General features: G+C 49.4%; 1 protein-coding gene across 10 annotated transcripts in view; it reads left to right on the forward strand.

Moving 5' to 3' along the window:
* Nucleotides 1-16,369, forward strand: part of Mgrn1 (mahogunin, ring finger 1) — a 52,197-nt gene that overhangs the window by 28,414 nt on the left and 7,414 nt on the right. For 5 of the 10 annotated variants that reach the window (NM_001252437.1, NM_029657.4, NM_001357061.1 and 2 more), the window contains exons 6-13: nt 1,240-1,306; nt 1,592-1,641; nt 4,353-4,400; nt 5,800-5,868; nt 8,081-8,240; nt 9,910-10,019; nt 13,162-13,388; nt 16,178-16,301. In NM_001252437.1, the coding sequence (NP_001239366.1) occupies nt 1,240-1,306; nt 1,592-1,641; nt 4,353-4,400; nt 5,800-5,868; nt 8,081-8,240; nt 9,910-10,019; nt 13,162-13,388; nt 16,178-16,301 (855 nt within the window). The other 5 variants (NM_001357062.1, NM_001379014.1, NM_001379012.1 and 2 more) reach the window with 3 other exon arrangements.

Genomic DNA, 16,369 nt, shown 5'->3' on the forward strand with positions numbered 1-16,369 from the left:
CTGCTACCCCCTCTATTGCCTGTATCCTGCTTCCAAACACAAAAGGAATTGTGTAACTCCTTAGTGAGAATACATGGAAATGCGTGTGCTCCCCTGAGATACCAAGAGGGTTCTGGAGACTGGGTAGGCTGTAAAGCTTTGTGACAGGAACAAGCAGGAGCTGAGAGTGTTTCCTGGGATGGCCCACAGGTATGGATCAGGTGAATCCCTGAGTCCTGCTCTGCTCTCCGGTGCAGGGTGAGGGCCAGGGGTTCCAGGACAGTAGGCTTTTGTGGAGAGATTGGGACCTGTTCCATCCCAGGCTGCCGTCTTGGGGTGGGCGAGGATGGAACCATATCTGGGAGAAGGCAGCTGCTGGCCTAGAAAGGGAAGCATGGACCAAGTGGTCTCTGTAGCTCACTGTTGCTCTCATTCCATCTCTGGTGGGGCTTGACCTGGACGCTTTCTCTCTCTCTCTCTCTCTCTCTCTCTCTCTCTCTCTCTCTCTCTCCCTCTCTCTCTTTCTTTCTCTCTTTCTTTCTTCTTCTTTCTTCTCTCTTCTTCTCTATTCTTCTTTCTTCTTTCCTTCTCCTCCTCCTCTTCTTCCTCCTCCTTCTTCTTCTTCTTTTTTTTTTGGTTTTTCAAGACAGAGTTTCTTTGTATAGCCCTGGCTGTCCTGGAACTCACTCTGTAGACCAGGCTGGCCCCGAACTCAGAAATCCGTCTGCCTCTGCCTTCTGAGTGCTGGGATTAAAGACGAGCGCCACCACACCCGGCTAAACTGGATGCTTTTCATCAAGCAATTACATAATAAAATTTCACCCAAAACAGGAGACTGGATGATAGCACTGTTCACAGTGTTCATGTTAAAACTGCCCATTGATCAACAACTTAGACACAGGCAAATACAATGTGGCTTACCCACCACCTAGAATAACTCTGCAGCATAAAAAAGGAATGGAATTGTGGCTGAACTTGGAAAGCATGCTCAATGAAAAAGGTAGGCATAAAGAGATAGACACTAAATGGTCCATCGTAGGAACTGTGTAGAGCAGGCACCCCCTCAGCTATGGAAAGCATGTGAGAGGTCGTCAGGGACTGAAGAGGTGGATCTCAGTTTGGAGAGCCATTCAGGAGCTATGAGGTCTATGTTGTTCAAGGCACTGAATGTCCTTGATCCCGTCTGTCTGCTGCAGCTCAGGCTGACCAACTCACCACCTGATGTCTATGGACCTGACCATATTTGCTTCCTTTCCTTAGCTGAACTTTGACCTGGACCGGGGTGTGTTTCCAGTAGTCATCCAGGCTGTGGTGGACGAAGGGGATGGTGAGCATCCTTGGTCTTTCCTCATCTTCATTTTCAAGTGTGTAGGACCTATGGGGAGGAAGTGGCTTCCTTCTCCCTGAGTCATCAGAGGACCTCCTCTTCTGGGAACAGGGTGTCTGCCATAATACACATACAGCTCTTAGCCGTGCAACAACGTGGGAAGTGGAGTCTGAGATGAGAGCAAAGACTGGAGTGGACTCAGGGCTGTGCCAATGCTGTAGGGAAAGGGAGAAAGTCCCAGCCATGACCTCTCATTGGCCTCCCTCTCTTATCTCACTGCTTTAGTTGTGGAAGTGACTGGCCACGCTCATGTGCTCCTGGCTGCCTTTGAGAAGGTAAGTGCCATCCTGGCCACCACCCTGTAGCCTGGGAACTGGAGCAGGCAGTGGTAAGGCAGAATGTTCTAGAAAAAGGCCAGCCCATTAGGACCCTCAAGAACCTGCCAGCACAGGCTAGGGTGCCTGCATGGAGACCCTTGCCACAGACTAACTTTCCCTCCTCCAGCCACCATCCTTTTCCACCAGCTTCAGTATCCTCAGGTGCCACCAGGCACTGATCGCAGTCTTGCCTGGAGTATGTGTGTTCTTTTCCCCCTGTCCTGCTGGCTGCAGCTTGTAGTCCAGATAGGGATAGGCAGATTTCCAGTCCCACCGGAGGGAGGCCTATCCTGATCCCTCTGAGCAGTTGTTTAATGATATTACTTGTTTCCTGGTAAAAGTAGCCTTTAGCTTGTCATCTCAGAGCTGGCATGACATGAGTTTGCAGTGGAGATGCTCAGTGAACAATGGAGGGGTAGATGAGTATCTGCCACCTACTAGAACAACCCCAGGCCTGTATACATATGTATGTATCCTCGTTTGTCAGAGCTTTGGGTGTTTGTTACATGCCTGCTTGATGTAGTCCCAAAGACTCCATCCTCCCTCAGGCTAAAACAGCACCAGGCTAGAGCCCAGGTTACAAGGACCCCCAACTCATTTTCTGCTGACTCATCTTGAGTCCTGCTGACTTGGGGTTTTTCACCAAGAAATGCTTTCAGTACAGAGCCCATTCCTACTGTGTCTCCGGTCTCTAGACCACTCTGGGATCTGCACAGCTTTGCCAGCCTGCTCTGTAGTAAGCCTTGGAATGCTCTTTTGGACCAGAAGTGCAGTTGACATGAGTGAGCTGGCCCCCACCTCTTGAGCAGCCCGTGTTTGGGCCTTGTTGGGAGAAGTGCTCATAACAAGTTCTGGTGAGATGAATGGAGCCCCTCACGGGTATTCCAGTCAGTGCTTGCAATTTAGAGCTAAGTAAAAACCTTTGTTTTGTAGTAAGACATTCTAGAGATTTCCATAAGTATCCTCTAACTTTACTAGACAACCCTGAGTACTAGTCTTGGTTGACTCAGAGTGTAGTTAGTGTCATTACAAAGCCTCAGCTCTAAACCCTGGATGAATCTTCCCAACTCTGAGAGTCTGCTTCCCTAGATATCACTAAGCACATTTGTTGTAGTGTGAAGTCATTAAAAAACAATCCAGCCGGGCAGTGGTGGCGCACACCTTTAACCCCAGCATTTGGGAGGCAGAGGCAGGCAGATTTTTGAGTTTGAGGCCAGCCTGGTCTACAGAGTGAGTTCTAGGACAGCCAGAGCTACACAGAGAAACCCTGTCTCAAAAAACAAAACAAACAAACAAAAACAATCCAGCAGTTAAGAACACTGACTGCTATTCTCCTGAGTTCAAATCCCAGCAACCACATGGTGGCTCACAACCATCCGTAATGAGATATGATGGATGCTCTCTCCTGGGCTATCTGAAGACAGCTAGAGTGTACTTACATAAAATAAATAAATAAATAAATAAATAAGGCTGGAGAGATGGCTCAGTGGTTAAGAGCACTGATTGCTCTTCCAGAGCTCCTGAGTTCAAATCCCAGCAACCACATGGTGGCTCACAGCCATCTGTAATGGGATCTGATGCCCTCTTCTGGAGTGTCTGAAGACAGCTACAGTGTACTTATATATAATACATGAATAAACCTTTTTTTAAAAAGTTGGATATAGTAAATAAATAAATAAATAAATAATATTTATGGTACCGTCTGGCAGTCTCAGTCTGTTCCCAGGCTAGGACATAGCCTGAGATGGAGAGTGCATGTTTCCCCTTGCCAACGCCTCTCCCACCAACTCTGGCTCTGCCTCTTCAGAGCTCTGAAATCGCTCTCTCGGTCCCCATGGCTAGCTGCTGCCAAATTGCTCCGCACTCCCAAGTTTCCACAGCTAGCTGGGGCTAAACTCTCACCAACCCACGCTCCACTGCATTTACTTTTCCCCTGAAGCTCACCTGAGTTGCCTTGAAATGGAAAACACCAGACAATCTTAGTTTAGAATCAACAGATAACACAGCCACTGGGCGAGGAATCTATCATCCTAAACTCATCAATTATTCTGTGTTAGAAATCTTCCAGTGGCGGATTCTGGTGGATTCTGCCACCCGATCTAAGAGTCCCAGGCCTACATTTTGCCTGCTTTGCTGTCCAAAAGGAAGTACCCTCCTCCTACATTCCCTCTTTCTCTCTCGGACAGAGAAGGCCTGCCTCTTCCTCACCCAGAGATTGTTTGTTTGTTTGTTTGTCATCTTTAGTATCCAATCAATTAATTAGGGGAAAATTCCACTACAATTTGTTTTATTCCATTTTGTTCTTATATTCTTAGCTCTCTGAGTGTGTTTTTTGTCATCTTCCTCACTAAGCCATGACCAAGAACTTTTGTGTATTGACTCTTGCTTCTGGGTGCCAGGAAGTAGCTTGCCAAAATCAGAATGTGGCCGAGTGGCTTCAGCTTGTACATGCTCAGAACCACTCAGGAAAGTTGGGGTCTACAGGGATGTTGGAAGGTGCTCCAGGTACTGTAGAAGGCAGGTATGAGGTTGCAGATGCAGACACTGTGGCCTGGCTCCTGTCTTCAGCCTTTTTTATTTTCAGCCATGAATGTAGGTTGGCCTTCACCTGGCTGGGCGAGAGTGCAGGGTGGGGTCAGTTTGAGATTAACTGTGTCTCTCTCCTGCAGCATGTGGATGGCAGCTTCTCCGTGAAGCCATTAAAGCAGAAGCAAATTGTAAGTGCCAGACATCATGGGCCTTTGGGTTGCAAAACACATACAATGCAGCTTTGAACACATGCCTGGATTTGATGGGATGTTCTTTCTAGACGTGAAGGAGCTGCTTGCCTGAGTCTGCCCTGTTGTGCTCTGGGATATTGGGGGTCTATGTTTTGTATATGGCAGTTACATAGCTACTTGGTATTACAGCAACTTGTGTAGGTCCCCGAGCCCTGCCCAGTTTGAACCATGGTGCACAGATTGCAGTTAGTTCTTGGTGAGAGTTTACTAAATGAGTGGGTGGAGGAACTGCCTCTTGCTTACAAATTACTGGAATAGAGCAGCACCAGGCAAAGACTTGAATAGAGCATGTCAGCATCTGACAGGGGAGGAGTCCCAGGTCAGTGTCTGACAGGGGAGGAGTCCCAGGGTATAGGGGAGATTTGGGATAGCTTTTCTTGGGAATCACGTTTTGTGATCCTACATAGGGCAGTTACTCCATTTGAGACTTTCATTATGAGATTGATTGACAGGTAGAGTCTGTGTTTCAAGGCTGTGACAGCAGTTGTCCTGTGTGTAGCTACCCAGATACCAGAGACCTGTAAAGTTACAGGGTGGGATAGAGTTTATTAGCCTTTAAAGGAGAGGCAGAGTGAGTCCTGCCTGGTAGGTTCAGATCCTAATGATACTAGGTAGGCAGAAGACCCTACTTGTGGTTGGGACACTTGTCTTCTGAAAGCCAGCTAGTAGATTCTGGCTTTCTGGAAGGTTGCCATGGTCCATGAAACTTGGGAACCAGTAACTGGGGGTACTGTGGGACAGGTCAGTATGAGGTCTTAAAGTAAAAAACATGACTGGTTTTATGTCTAAGACTACTAGACGTGACTTCCATGTCTTGTGGAAACAACAGTTATATGGCTTATTTTCTGCTGCCTACAGACAGCAGGTGTAGCCCTCTTGTGAATGACAGAATGGGTCCAAAGTATTTGCTCTCTGGTAATGGAGATGATTGTGGGCAGTTTGGAGCTGGGCCTTCTGGGATGGATGAATGCCTGCATGGATAGATGGATGGATGGATGTATGGATGGATACATGGATACATGGATGGATGCATGGATGGATAGATACATGGATAGATGGATGGATGGTTGGATGCATGAATGGATCAATGCATGCATGTATCGGACCACTGGCCCCATTTTCTACTCCTTGAGTTGCTAACTGAGCTCAGGACAGGGCAGGGTTTCCTGCCTCTTGTTCGGGGCATCTGCCCTCCCTCAGGAGGAGGAATTCAACTAGTCTCACAGACTTTCTAGCCACAGTTTCCCTGGGACCCGTGGCTCTGGAGGTGATCTAGGTACAGAGAAACCCACTAGTGCAGACTGACCAAACCCCAGCACATCTTTCTGCTCTTTAGGTGGACCGGGTCAGCTACCTGCTGCAGGAGATCTACGGCATCGAGAACAAGAACAACCAGGAGACTAAGGTGCGTTCTTGTGGGCAACTTCCTGGGCTCCAGGCTGGCCACATGCCCAGGTTTCCATCTTCCTTTCAGAAGCCTACTCCCTGGCTAACTTGCTAAGGTTTCCGAGGCCCAGAACCCACAAGGTTTGATGGGAAAGAGGCTTTCCCTAGAGGTTTAGGACTTGGGCTCCTCATTTTTCCTTAATTCCTATTTAGCAGTTAAGCCAAGTAGAGTTTTGTGTCTGTGACTGACTACTTGAAAACAGCAGCTGAAGCAAGGACAGTTCATTCACAGATTTCCAAGTGCTCGTCTGCCAGGCAGGGGCAGTGAGATGGAGGAAAGGAGCGCACGTCATGGCAGCCAGGAAAGAGAGACAGGAAGGGCTGGCCAGGCACAAGCTTCCTGGCTCCCCAAGCACTTGCCTTTAGTGGCCTAGTTCCCCTAAAGAGGACCTACTTCCTAGAGTTCCCAGAACTTCCCCTAAGACCCGGGTGTCAAAGCCTCCAACACAGAAACCTTTTAGAGAGACCTCATTCCCCCCAACAACAGCAGAAGACAGCAGTTTGTTTGTTTGTTTTTAATGTTTTGTCCTTTTCCCAGCATGTTTAAATCACTAAACTGTCCTGGCAGCCTGGGTCCAGGAACCTTCTGTCTCTTCTTCCCATCTAGACAGGACACATTTTGGCTTTTTCCTCGTTGGCTGAACCTTCCCTGTCTCCTGGTTCCCACCTTCTCACAGACAGTGAGCTCTCTAGACTGGTAGACAGACAGACAGACATTCCAGACAGTTCTAGAGGCTGTGGGCCTGGGAAATGCAGCAGAATGAAATGGGAACCTGGCTGCTTCTTACATTATTATTTTAAAGATATAATGATGTAAATCAATTTGTGTGAGGGCTAGAACAATTTTTCGTGTGTGTGTGTGTGTGTGTGTGTGTGTGTGTGTGTAAGAGGACAATTTGGGAGGGACAGTTCTTTCTTCCACAATGTGAGTCCTGGTGGATTGAACTCAGGTTGTCAGACTTAGTAGCAAGCATCTTTACTTACTAAGCTGTCTTGGTAGTCCAGCCAGACCCCCTGGTTTTAAAGCCTTTGAAAGTCAGCCTGGTGTGGTAGTATATACCTGTAATCTCAGCAGGCAGAAGGCAGAGGCAGGAGGAAAGAAATCTGCAAGTTTGAGACTAATCCGTAACACATAGTGAATCCCAGATCAGCCAGAGCTGATAAACAAGGCAAGAAGTCAGCGCCAACCTTGATGTAACATCAGGAGAGCAGGAAATGGCCAGATCTGGGAAGGCAGGGCAGTTTGGCCACGGTGAGCCCATTTTGCTCACTTGCATTGACACCAGGGTCACATAGGAGCCATCTGTGCTTTATTTGTTTGTTTGTTTTTAAAGATTTATTTATTTTATGTATGTGAGTACACTGTTTTTCTCTCCAGACATACCAGAAGAGGGCATCAAATCCCATTACAGATAGTTGTTAGCCACCATGTCTTAGCTGGGAATTGAACTCAGGACCTCTGAAAGAGCAGTCAGTGCTCTTAACCACTGAGCTATCTCTCCAGCCCCTATTTGTTTTTAAGATAGAATCTCCTTATGGAGCTCTTACTGTCATAGAACTCACTCTGTAAACCATGCTGGCCACAAGTTTAAACAGATCTACCTGCCTCTGCTTCCTGAGTACTGGAACTAAAGGTGTGTGCCACTACAGCAGGTTAGCAATCTGGTTTCTCTGGCAGCTGCTTGGTAGTGCAGCTGTAGCTCAGTAGCCCTGGATAGTGCAGAGTGCTCACATGTGGCAGTGCTCCAATAAATAGGCTCAGCTACCCAGTTCATGTTTAAGATAGCTCCTTCCTCTCCTTCCAGGTCCTGGTGTGCTTTCTGGAAGCTGATATAAATGAAAGTATTTCCAAGTTAGATCTGCTTAGTGATTTGGCTGAATAGACAGTTCCAGCTGTTGTAAAGACACGGGGTTAAGGGCAGTCCTTCCTTTCTCTGCCGGACTGGAGCTGGGGGAGGCCAGGGTTCGCCCCTGCACGTGAGCCTGCTACTCCCCATGTGGTGCTCCCCCATGGTGCTCGAGGGGCTCCACGTGATCCTGATGCCTCCTACTCCCTTTGCCACAGCTTCTAGGGGTGATGGCACACTTAGACACAGGACTTGCTCTAGGCAGCATCAGGCCCACCTCAGGCTCTTACAAAGCCACTGACACCCATACGTTTGTCTCCACAGCCTTCTGATGATGAGAACAGTGACAACAGCAGTGAGTGTGTGGTGTGCCTGTCAGACCTGCGGGACACACTGATCCTGCCCTGCCGACACCTGTGCCTCTGCACTTCCTGTGCTGACACACTGCGGTACCAGGCCAACAACTGCCCCATCTGCCGGCTGCGTGAGCATACTCAGGGTTCTGATTGTGGAATATGCAGATTTGGGGACTGTTATTCCCTACTGCATGAAACATGGAAACACCATGAGTTTTCATGCAAGGCATGGTTGATCCTTTAGGGAAAGATTAGAAAGAAGATAGAGAAGTGTGGTGACACTTGAACCAAGCAGGTTAAGCTTTGAACAGAATCTGTTGTCAAGGTTACCTAGGAACTATTCTTAAAAACCTTAAAGTGAGGTAAAAGCAGAACACTGTGGTGGGTAGGAAGTTGGCAAGTGATGCTGGGTTGTTGCCCACATTGTAGGCTCTAAGGAAACTCACCCAGGCTCATGGCTAGTAAACCATCAGAAATGGCTTCTGCACTTGGCCTCACTGTCTGCAAGCAGTGTGTGGCAGTGGCTGTCCCTGAGAGTCAAGTGTGCAAGTGTGTGTCCATATAATGTGTGAGTTAGCACTGTGGTCATGAGACAGGCTGTGCACACAGAAAGGGAAAGTACACTGTCTGTCCCGGGCTCCCAGTGACTCGGCTGAGGTGGGCTGGCTGCTCCAGCCGAGGTTTCTGAAGGCCTTGGTACCCACCTGTGATAAAGGAGAGGCACTCTTCTTACATAGAGGGTCCACGGTGACCGGTGGCCAAGATGTGCCGCCCTTTCAGAGCAGTCCTTTCAGCTTGCCCCACTGCAAACCCCCACCCCGATATACACGGTGGCTGGAGCTAGTGAAGCCAAGCACCAGGCCTGGCCTCCTGGGCCACACTGGGACCCAGAAGTCAGCAGGGCTGGAGCAAGTATAGAGCTACGAGTTCTGTCCACAGTGCATGTCCTTCCTTTTCTGGTTGCTATATATCCAAGTACAAGTGGTTGTGGAAGTGAGGCTGTTGTAGGAATCTAGATGAGCAGGGTGCACAGGCTTCGTGTCTGTGCAGTGCTGGAAGCACATGGGGACTAGGAGACAGCCATTGCAGTGAGGGGGTATGTATGCTCAAGATGGCAGCTATGTGTAGGGCTAAGGTTGGAGGGATGGGTAGAAAGGGCCCTGCAGTGGGATTTGGAAAGTAGCAGAACTTAATACAGATGTGAATAGAAGGGCCACTGTCCTGGGGCCTGCTTTCCACAGCACCAGGATACAGGCTGATGGCATACCTTACATGATCCTGATTTATGGCACATTCATGGGCCTCACCTCCCTTCACTGTGTCTTTGGAATGTCACACTGTTCCCTGCCAGGCCACATTTGTGGGCAGAGCTGGCATTCGGAGATGACCTTTGTCTTAATTTGTCCCTTCTGCTACATAACCAGTATCCATCCTGGTTGTCTTTGGTAGTCATCACATGTCCTTGCTCCTGTCCCGCCCTCTGAAGAGCTCACAGGCCGAAGCCTGTAGTATGGAGACCTCTGTGGTCTCCACTGTTTCAGCCTACTGATATGAGTGGCAGCTACAGCTGCTGTTATGTGTAGAGGGGACCTTAGACAGCTGTTGGTCTCTTAGCTGCCCTTAGAAACTGCCAGTTCTCCATCTGCTAAGGATTCCCTCTGCTTCTAATGTGGAACATGTTCCTTGTTTCTTGGCACCGTGAGTGGCAAAGTGTGGTGGATGTGCACAGTCTCTAGTGTCTCCCCTGTCTCTGAAGATGCGTCCTTCTTCACACCTTCTTCTTCCTTCCTGCTATAGCGTTCCGAGCCCTTCTGCAGATCCGGGCTGTGCGGAAGAAGCCAGGGGCCCTGTCTCCCATCTCCTTCAGCCCTGTCTTGGCCCAAAGTGTGGACCACGATGAGCACTCTGTAAGTGCCTTTCATCTTCCTTCTTATCTACATGGCTCCCCACAGCACCCTGCAAGGTCTAATGAAGGATCAAGCAGTGCTGTGCTGCAGGAGCCTGCAGTGTTTGCCACCCTTTCCACCATTACCTTAGGCAGCACCCTTTGCAAGGCCCCTGTATTTACTGTCTGTGGGCTGGCTTCAGCCTCAGCCTGGAGGCGCCCTCTATAGACTGCCTATGTTGACCTTGCTGCAGGCAGGTCAGGAAGGCCTTGTCAATTAAAAGACCTAAAGTGCGAAGCATAAATAACGAGATGAGACACGTGCACAAGTGCCCAGACACATGAGAGTGATTCCTAGAAATGGGTGGGAGTCTGCAGGCAAAGCTCAAGCAGTTGGGGAGTGAGGGAGAGCTGAGCCTTGACTTTCCTTTAGCTCCCATGCACACCTGCCATAGGGACCAGTAGCTGTTGACGGGCTTGCCTCTACTTTAAGAGGAAAGAATAATAAGCTCTGTGGCCTGGAAATCCAGGGACAAAGCCTTTGTTCCCAGAAGACTTGCTTTATTTATTCACAACCAGCAAGATCAGTAGATGTGTTATACTCTCCCACAGTAGACTTCTGAAAACTGGGCCAACACTTTGATTTTGTTCTATTGGGGTTTTTTTGTTGTTGTTGTTGTTTTTTGTTTTGTTTTTGTTGCTTTGGGTTTTTTTTTGTTTTTTGTTTTTTTTGTTTTTAAGACGCATTCTCTCTGTGTATAACCCTGGCTATTCTGGAACTCATTTCTAGGCTACACTGGCCTCAAACTCAAAGATCCACCTGCCTCTGCCTCCCGACTGCTAGGATAAAGGATGTACCTTGGCAGCTGGCCTCTGCCAACATTTAAAAGTCTAGAAGTGTTCCATGAAATGTAGATATTTTTGGCCTCTCTTTCAAACACTGAGGCTTCCTTGAGGCCTCTGGACTAGAGGTGTAGCACTCCTGCCGCAGTGGGGCACCACCCTGCCACACACACAGGACCCCCGCAACAGCTCTGCTGTCTAGCATACTGTGTGGGCTTTGGTTGAGAAACCATACACTCACCAACCGTGCACTTGCTAGTTATAGGAGAAATGGCTCTGAGCTAGGCTGCCCCATGAAGGAGGGGTCTAATGCTGCAGAGGGCTCCACTGGTGCTGTGCGGTGCTGGGCATGTTGGTGGGCTTTGCCCTGGTGGTTGTAGGTCAGAGGGATCCCTTTCTGTTTGTCCTCTTATTCTGAGTGAGCCAATTGCAGAGTAGATGCAACCTTGATTTGTAATTAGCCGGAAGTCTAATCTGCTCTGGGAACCACCTGCCTTTTTCAGGGGTCTGAGAACTTCAGGGGAAGTGTGTGCTTGTTCTCTGCCCTGTCATCCTGTCACTCTGTCAAGGCCATTTCTGTGAAGTACCCACATGAGGCCTCCAGAGAGTCATTAGGTAACGATGAGGCTGACTGGGTAGCCACTCTCATGTCACCTTGGCCAAGACCTCTTCTTCTGGGGAGACTCAGACCATGAGTAGGTTAGGTTGTGGATGAGGACAGATCCAGTACCCTTCCTTTCTGTGTGGGACCCACTGCAGGGCTCCCAGGAACTGTTGCTATGTGCAGGCAGCCTGTGCAGAGCCCTGATGCAGAATTTTGGTTGTGTTAAGTCTACCATAGTTTTAGAGTTCCTGGGTGTGCTTGGAGGCAGAAAGCCAGAGCCTGTCTCACCCTGCTGGTCCCCACGCCATGTGGAGGTAGAAGTTGTAAAACATGTGATTTTTATTTTGACAGTGTCCCTTTAAAAAATCAAAGTCGCACCCTGCCTCCCTGGCCAGCAAGAAACCTAAAAGGGAAACAGTAAGTGTGTTCGGTCATACAGCTCCGTTTTGCCTCAACCCTTAATTTTAAACCAACGAGTGTGGGAGGTCATCTTAACCCAAGCTAATATGTTTAACACACTTTGTCAAATCTGCTCTCCCTAGTCCCGGCATCCCTGCCCAGGAAGGGAGGTTTATGGCACAAGCAAAGCTGAAGGTCTGTTGTTCAGTGTCGGTGCCCGGTGGTAGCCAGCCCCGGCCCAGCCCTTCTTTCCAGCTTTGCTCGCTGTAGCTCCTGACTGCCCTGTTTCCCTTTTGTTTCTTGCTGGCAGTGGAATGGATGTTGACGGTAGCACTGCTCCTTTTGGCACACGGCATTCCCTGCATGCTCGCTCAGCTTGCACCCTGGCTGCCTGTCTCTTGACGTTTGGCTCTTTGGACAGAGGACTCTGGTTTTCTGATATTTTTCCTGCACCCTAGGCAGGCAGAGAGAGCAAAAGTCAGGCAGTGGCCAGAGCCAGTTGAGAGTTAGTGTGCCTGAAGGAAGAAGCTTGGGAAACAGTGCGTTTGTCCTTGATGGAGGGGTGGGCAGGAGGCAAGTCTTCACCTTGAAGTTGAAGGCAGGTGGGAACAGATGAGTGTTAGCCAGAGGGCCAGCATCAGCCTGGTGCATATCACATTTTGCAGGGGTGCTGCCCTGTCCTGTAATTCACAGGGTAGTACTTCCTGTGTGAGCATTAGTGAGCTCTGCCCTTCTCTGCCTTGTGTGTGAGAGCCTGAGGAGAGAGCCCTCTCCAGAGTGCCACGGCCTGCTCGCTGTTCCCTGACCCCTGCCGACCTATATCCTTCTAAGAGAGGCTGCAGTAGAACACCTACCCACACCCCCACTGCCACCCTGCTTGGGATCCCTGGAGGCCATACTTCCCCTAGTCTAGGGCAGCATTGGTTTTCCTGCCTCTGGCATGGCTCTGCTCTGCCTGGCCCTGAGTTCTCCTGTTTTCACTAACCCCTCACACTTTCCACTTCTGCAAGGTGGGAGCAGCAAGCTACGTAGGACCTTGGTAACGATGGGGACAGTGGCTTTTGCAGACCTTAATGATCGCTCTGGACATCTGGGTACTGGGATGTGTGCTGGAGCTGGTGGCCGAGGGAATCCTGAGCAGGCTGGCTTCCATCCTGCAAGGGAGCTTTTGATAAGAGATGGGGCTTGAGTCCTTAGAAGGCGGCATGATCGAGACACAGCCGAGCAGGTCTAGGGAGGAGAATGTCCCATTTCTGGGGTTTCATGGCATGGGCAAGGAGCCTGTCTGGTCCCTCCTCACTTGGCTTTGTTCCCACAGAGTTCTGACAGTATCCCACCTGGCTATGAGCCCATCTCCTTGCTTGAGGCACTCAATGGTCTACGAGCTGTCTCCCCGGCTATCCCATCAGCTCCCCTCTATGAGGAAATCACCTACTCAGGCATCTCGGACGGTCTTTCCCAGGCCAGTTGTCCCCTTGCTGGACTTGATCGAATCATGGAAAGTGGCCTACAGAAGGGCAAGACACAGAGCAAGTCTCCAGACAGGTGAGGCCAATGTCCAACCTCCCTGGTGAGAGCCGGGAGAGCAAGGATGGGGAGGAGGGCCTGCTGTGTGCGCGAGGATTGCGAGGCTTCGCTGTGGCTTCACAGAATGTTACGGTGCATTTTGTTCCTTGATAATTGGGACACCAAAGGCCCAGCAGCAGGTTAGAATCTGCTATAATTGGTCATAGCCAGCTCTGCGCAGAGAAAGTGCTGGGCTGAGGCTCCCAGTGCACACGGGCCACAAGTCACACCAATTGTTTGCTGTCAGTAAATAATTGTACAGGCCTGGGCCATGCATGTCCTTGCCCAGGGAGCTGATCTGAATTTTGGGCAGCTGGTCACTTAAGCATAGCTCACCAAAGAAACAGCAGTGACAGCTGAGGTGTGGGCAGGTAGACCTGTGGTTTTTTATTAGGGTTTCTCTTGCTGTGATTAAACACCATGACCAAAAGCAAGTTGGGGAGGAAAGGGTTATTTGACTTACACTTCTGTGTCTATGGCATGAACTCAAAACAGGGCAGGAAGCTGGAGGTAGGAGCTGATATAGAAGCCATGGAGGGAGCTGCTTCCTGGTTTGCTCTTCATGGCTTGTTCAGCTTGCTCTTTTCATGGCTTGTTCAGCTTGCTTTCTTATAGATCCTAGGAGTACCAGCTAGGGGATGGCACCACTGCAGTGGGCTGGGCCAGCTGGCCCTCCCCCATCAATCATTCACTAAGAAAAATGTGGGGGTGTCCTTAAGCTCTACTCAGATGACTTCAGTTTGTATCGGGTTGACAGTACCAGGCAGGCAGCACACCTTACTACTATGTTGGCTGAGCCACATGTGTGCTCCCTCTCCAGGCTCTGTGCAGCAACTCTGTCCACAGCTTATCTGTTTGTATTGGATGACCCACGGCTTTCAGCCAGTTGAACCTATCTGCTTTTATAGTAGCATGAGAACTTAAATGGGTATTCTTGCTAGGTTGTCCTTTTTCCTTAATCTTATTTTTAGTTAGCATACAAAACAGTGGTAATCACACATCTGTATCATTATTGTGCCACACACCCCATGCTGGTTCCTTTCCTCTCTTTATGTTGTCTCATTTATGTAAACCTTCATTACCCTGTATTGTCACTGCCTCCTCCTGGCCACTTCTCCCCCACATAGTCCCCTTCTGCTTTCTTTTCTTAAAATATTTTTTAAAGATTTATCTATCTATCTATCTATCTATCTATCTATCTATTTAATGTAAATGGGTACACTGAACTGTACTGATGGTTGTGAGCCATTATGTGGTTGCTAGGAATGAAGGTTGCTCACTCTAGTGGGCCCATGCTCCGGTTGCTCCAGTCTAAAGATTTAATTATTATTATATGTAAGTGCTCTGTAGCTGTCTTCAGACACACCAGAAGAGGGTGTCAGATCTCGTTATAGATGGTTGTGAGCCACCATGTGGTTGCTAGGATTTGAACTCAGGACCTTCAGAAGAGCAGTCAGTGCTCTTAACCACTGAGCCATCTCACCAGCCCCCACTTCTGTTTTCATGCCCTACTTATTAAAATCTGGATTCTACAGCATGTGAGGGAGTCTTAGTCTGGGTCCTTTTTTAAAAAACGAATCTCTAGTTCTATCAATTTTCCTGCAAATGACATCAACTAATTTATTTGGTTTGGTTTTTCAGGACAGGGTCTCTCTATGTAGTGCTGGCAATCCTGGAACTCATTCTGTAGACCAGGCTGGCCTCGGGTGCAGAGATCTGCCTGCCTCTGCCTCTGGAGTGCTGACATTAAAGGTGTGTGTCACCACTTTCTGGCAATCTTACTCTTTTTTTTTTTTTTTTTTGGTTTTTCGAGACAGAGTTTCTCTGTATAGCCCTGGCTGTCCTGGAACTCACTCTGTAGACCAGGCTGGCCTCGAACTCAGAAATCCACCTGCCTCTGCCTCCCAAGTGCTGGGATTAAAGGCGTGCGCCACCACATCCAGCTAATCTTACTCTTTTTGATTCTGAGATGCTCTCATGCAACCTCAGCCAGCTGGCCTAGAGCCCTGATTTTCCTGCCTCTCTCTCCCAAGTGCTATACAACTCAGGCTGTATTTCTTCTGTATTCAAGCTGCCTTGAATTCATTGATTGATTGATTAGATGATTGTTTTCTGGAGTACAACTCTGAGGTTCTATGTGCCCTCCATATTGATCTCTTGTCAGAAATGGGTTTTGTGTATCTGTGTGTTTCTGGAGGGCCATGTGCGTGCCAGGCCGGGGTTCTACCACAGAGCTCCAGCTCCATCCTCAGCATCACAAGAGGCTCTGGCACTACATTCCTCAGGCCACGCAAGAGTCAGTTTTGCTCTCTTGGAGACTAGCATGGGATGGCTGCCCAGTCTACTATGCCGACGCCCTCAAGGAGAAAGGTATAGGAAAGGTATGCCTTCTGCAAGCAGCCCAGGCCCCTGTACTCTGTGTTTATGGCAGAACAACTCCAGAGACACAGTCCCCTCTGCGGTTTGCCTGAGGCTCAATGTGTCTCCTAGTGTCAGGCTGTCAGGCCTGTGCTGGTGTCCTTGTGGGGCAGGAGGTTGTTAGACAGGCCCAGCTTTCTGGTTGTTCAGATCTGTGCTGAAGTACACTGCTCCCTAGGGAGCCTCGGTGAGCAGGTTCACTTTTTGAATCTTTGCAGAGACTCACCTCTCCCCCAGAGGCCTCTTCACAGTCCCCAGGAGTATGTGCAAAGGGTGCTGGCCCCTGTGGCTTTTGTAGAACTGCACTCCCATCCAGTTGTCCTACAGCCCTGCTTCCTTCCTCTCCCCAGCACCCTGCGGTCTCCATCATTCCCCATCCATGAGGAGGACGAGGAGAAGCTCTCAGAGGACTCGGATGCTCCTCTCCCACCGAGCGGTGTGGAGCTGGTACTGCGGGAGAGCAGCTCCCCTGAGGTGAGGCCCTGGCCACCTCACCCAGGCCTCCCTCCCTGATCCTGACCTCTCCCCAGCTCTCGAGGCAG

The sequence above is a fragment of the Mus musculus genome, chromosome 16, assembly GCF_000001635.26.
Source record: "Mus musculus strain C57BL/6J chromosome 16, GRCm38.p6 C57BL/6J".
In the NCBI taxonomy this organism is placed as follows: Eukaryota; Metazoa; Chordata; class Mammalia; order Rodentia; family Muridae; genus Mus; species Mus musculus.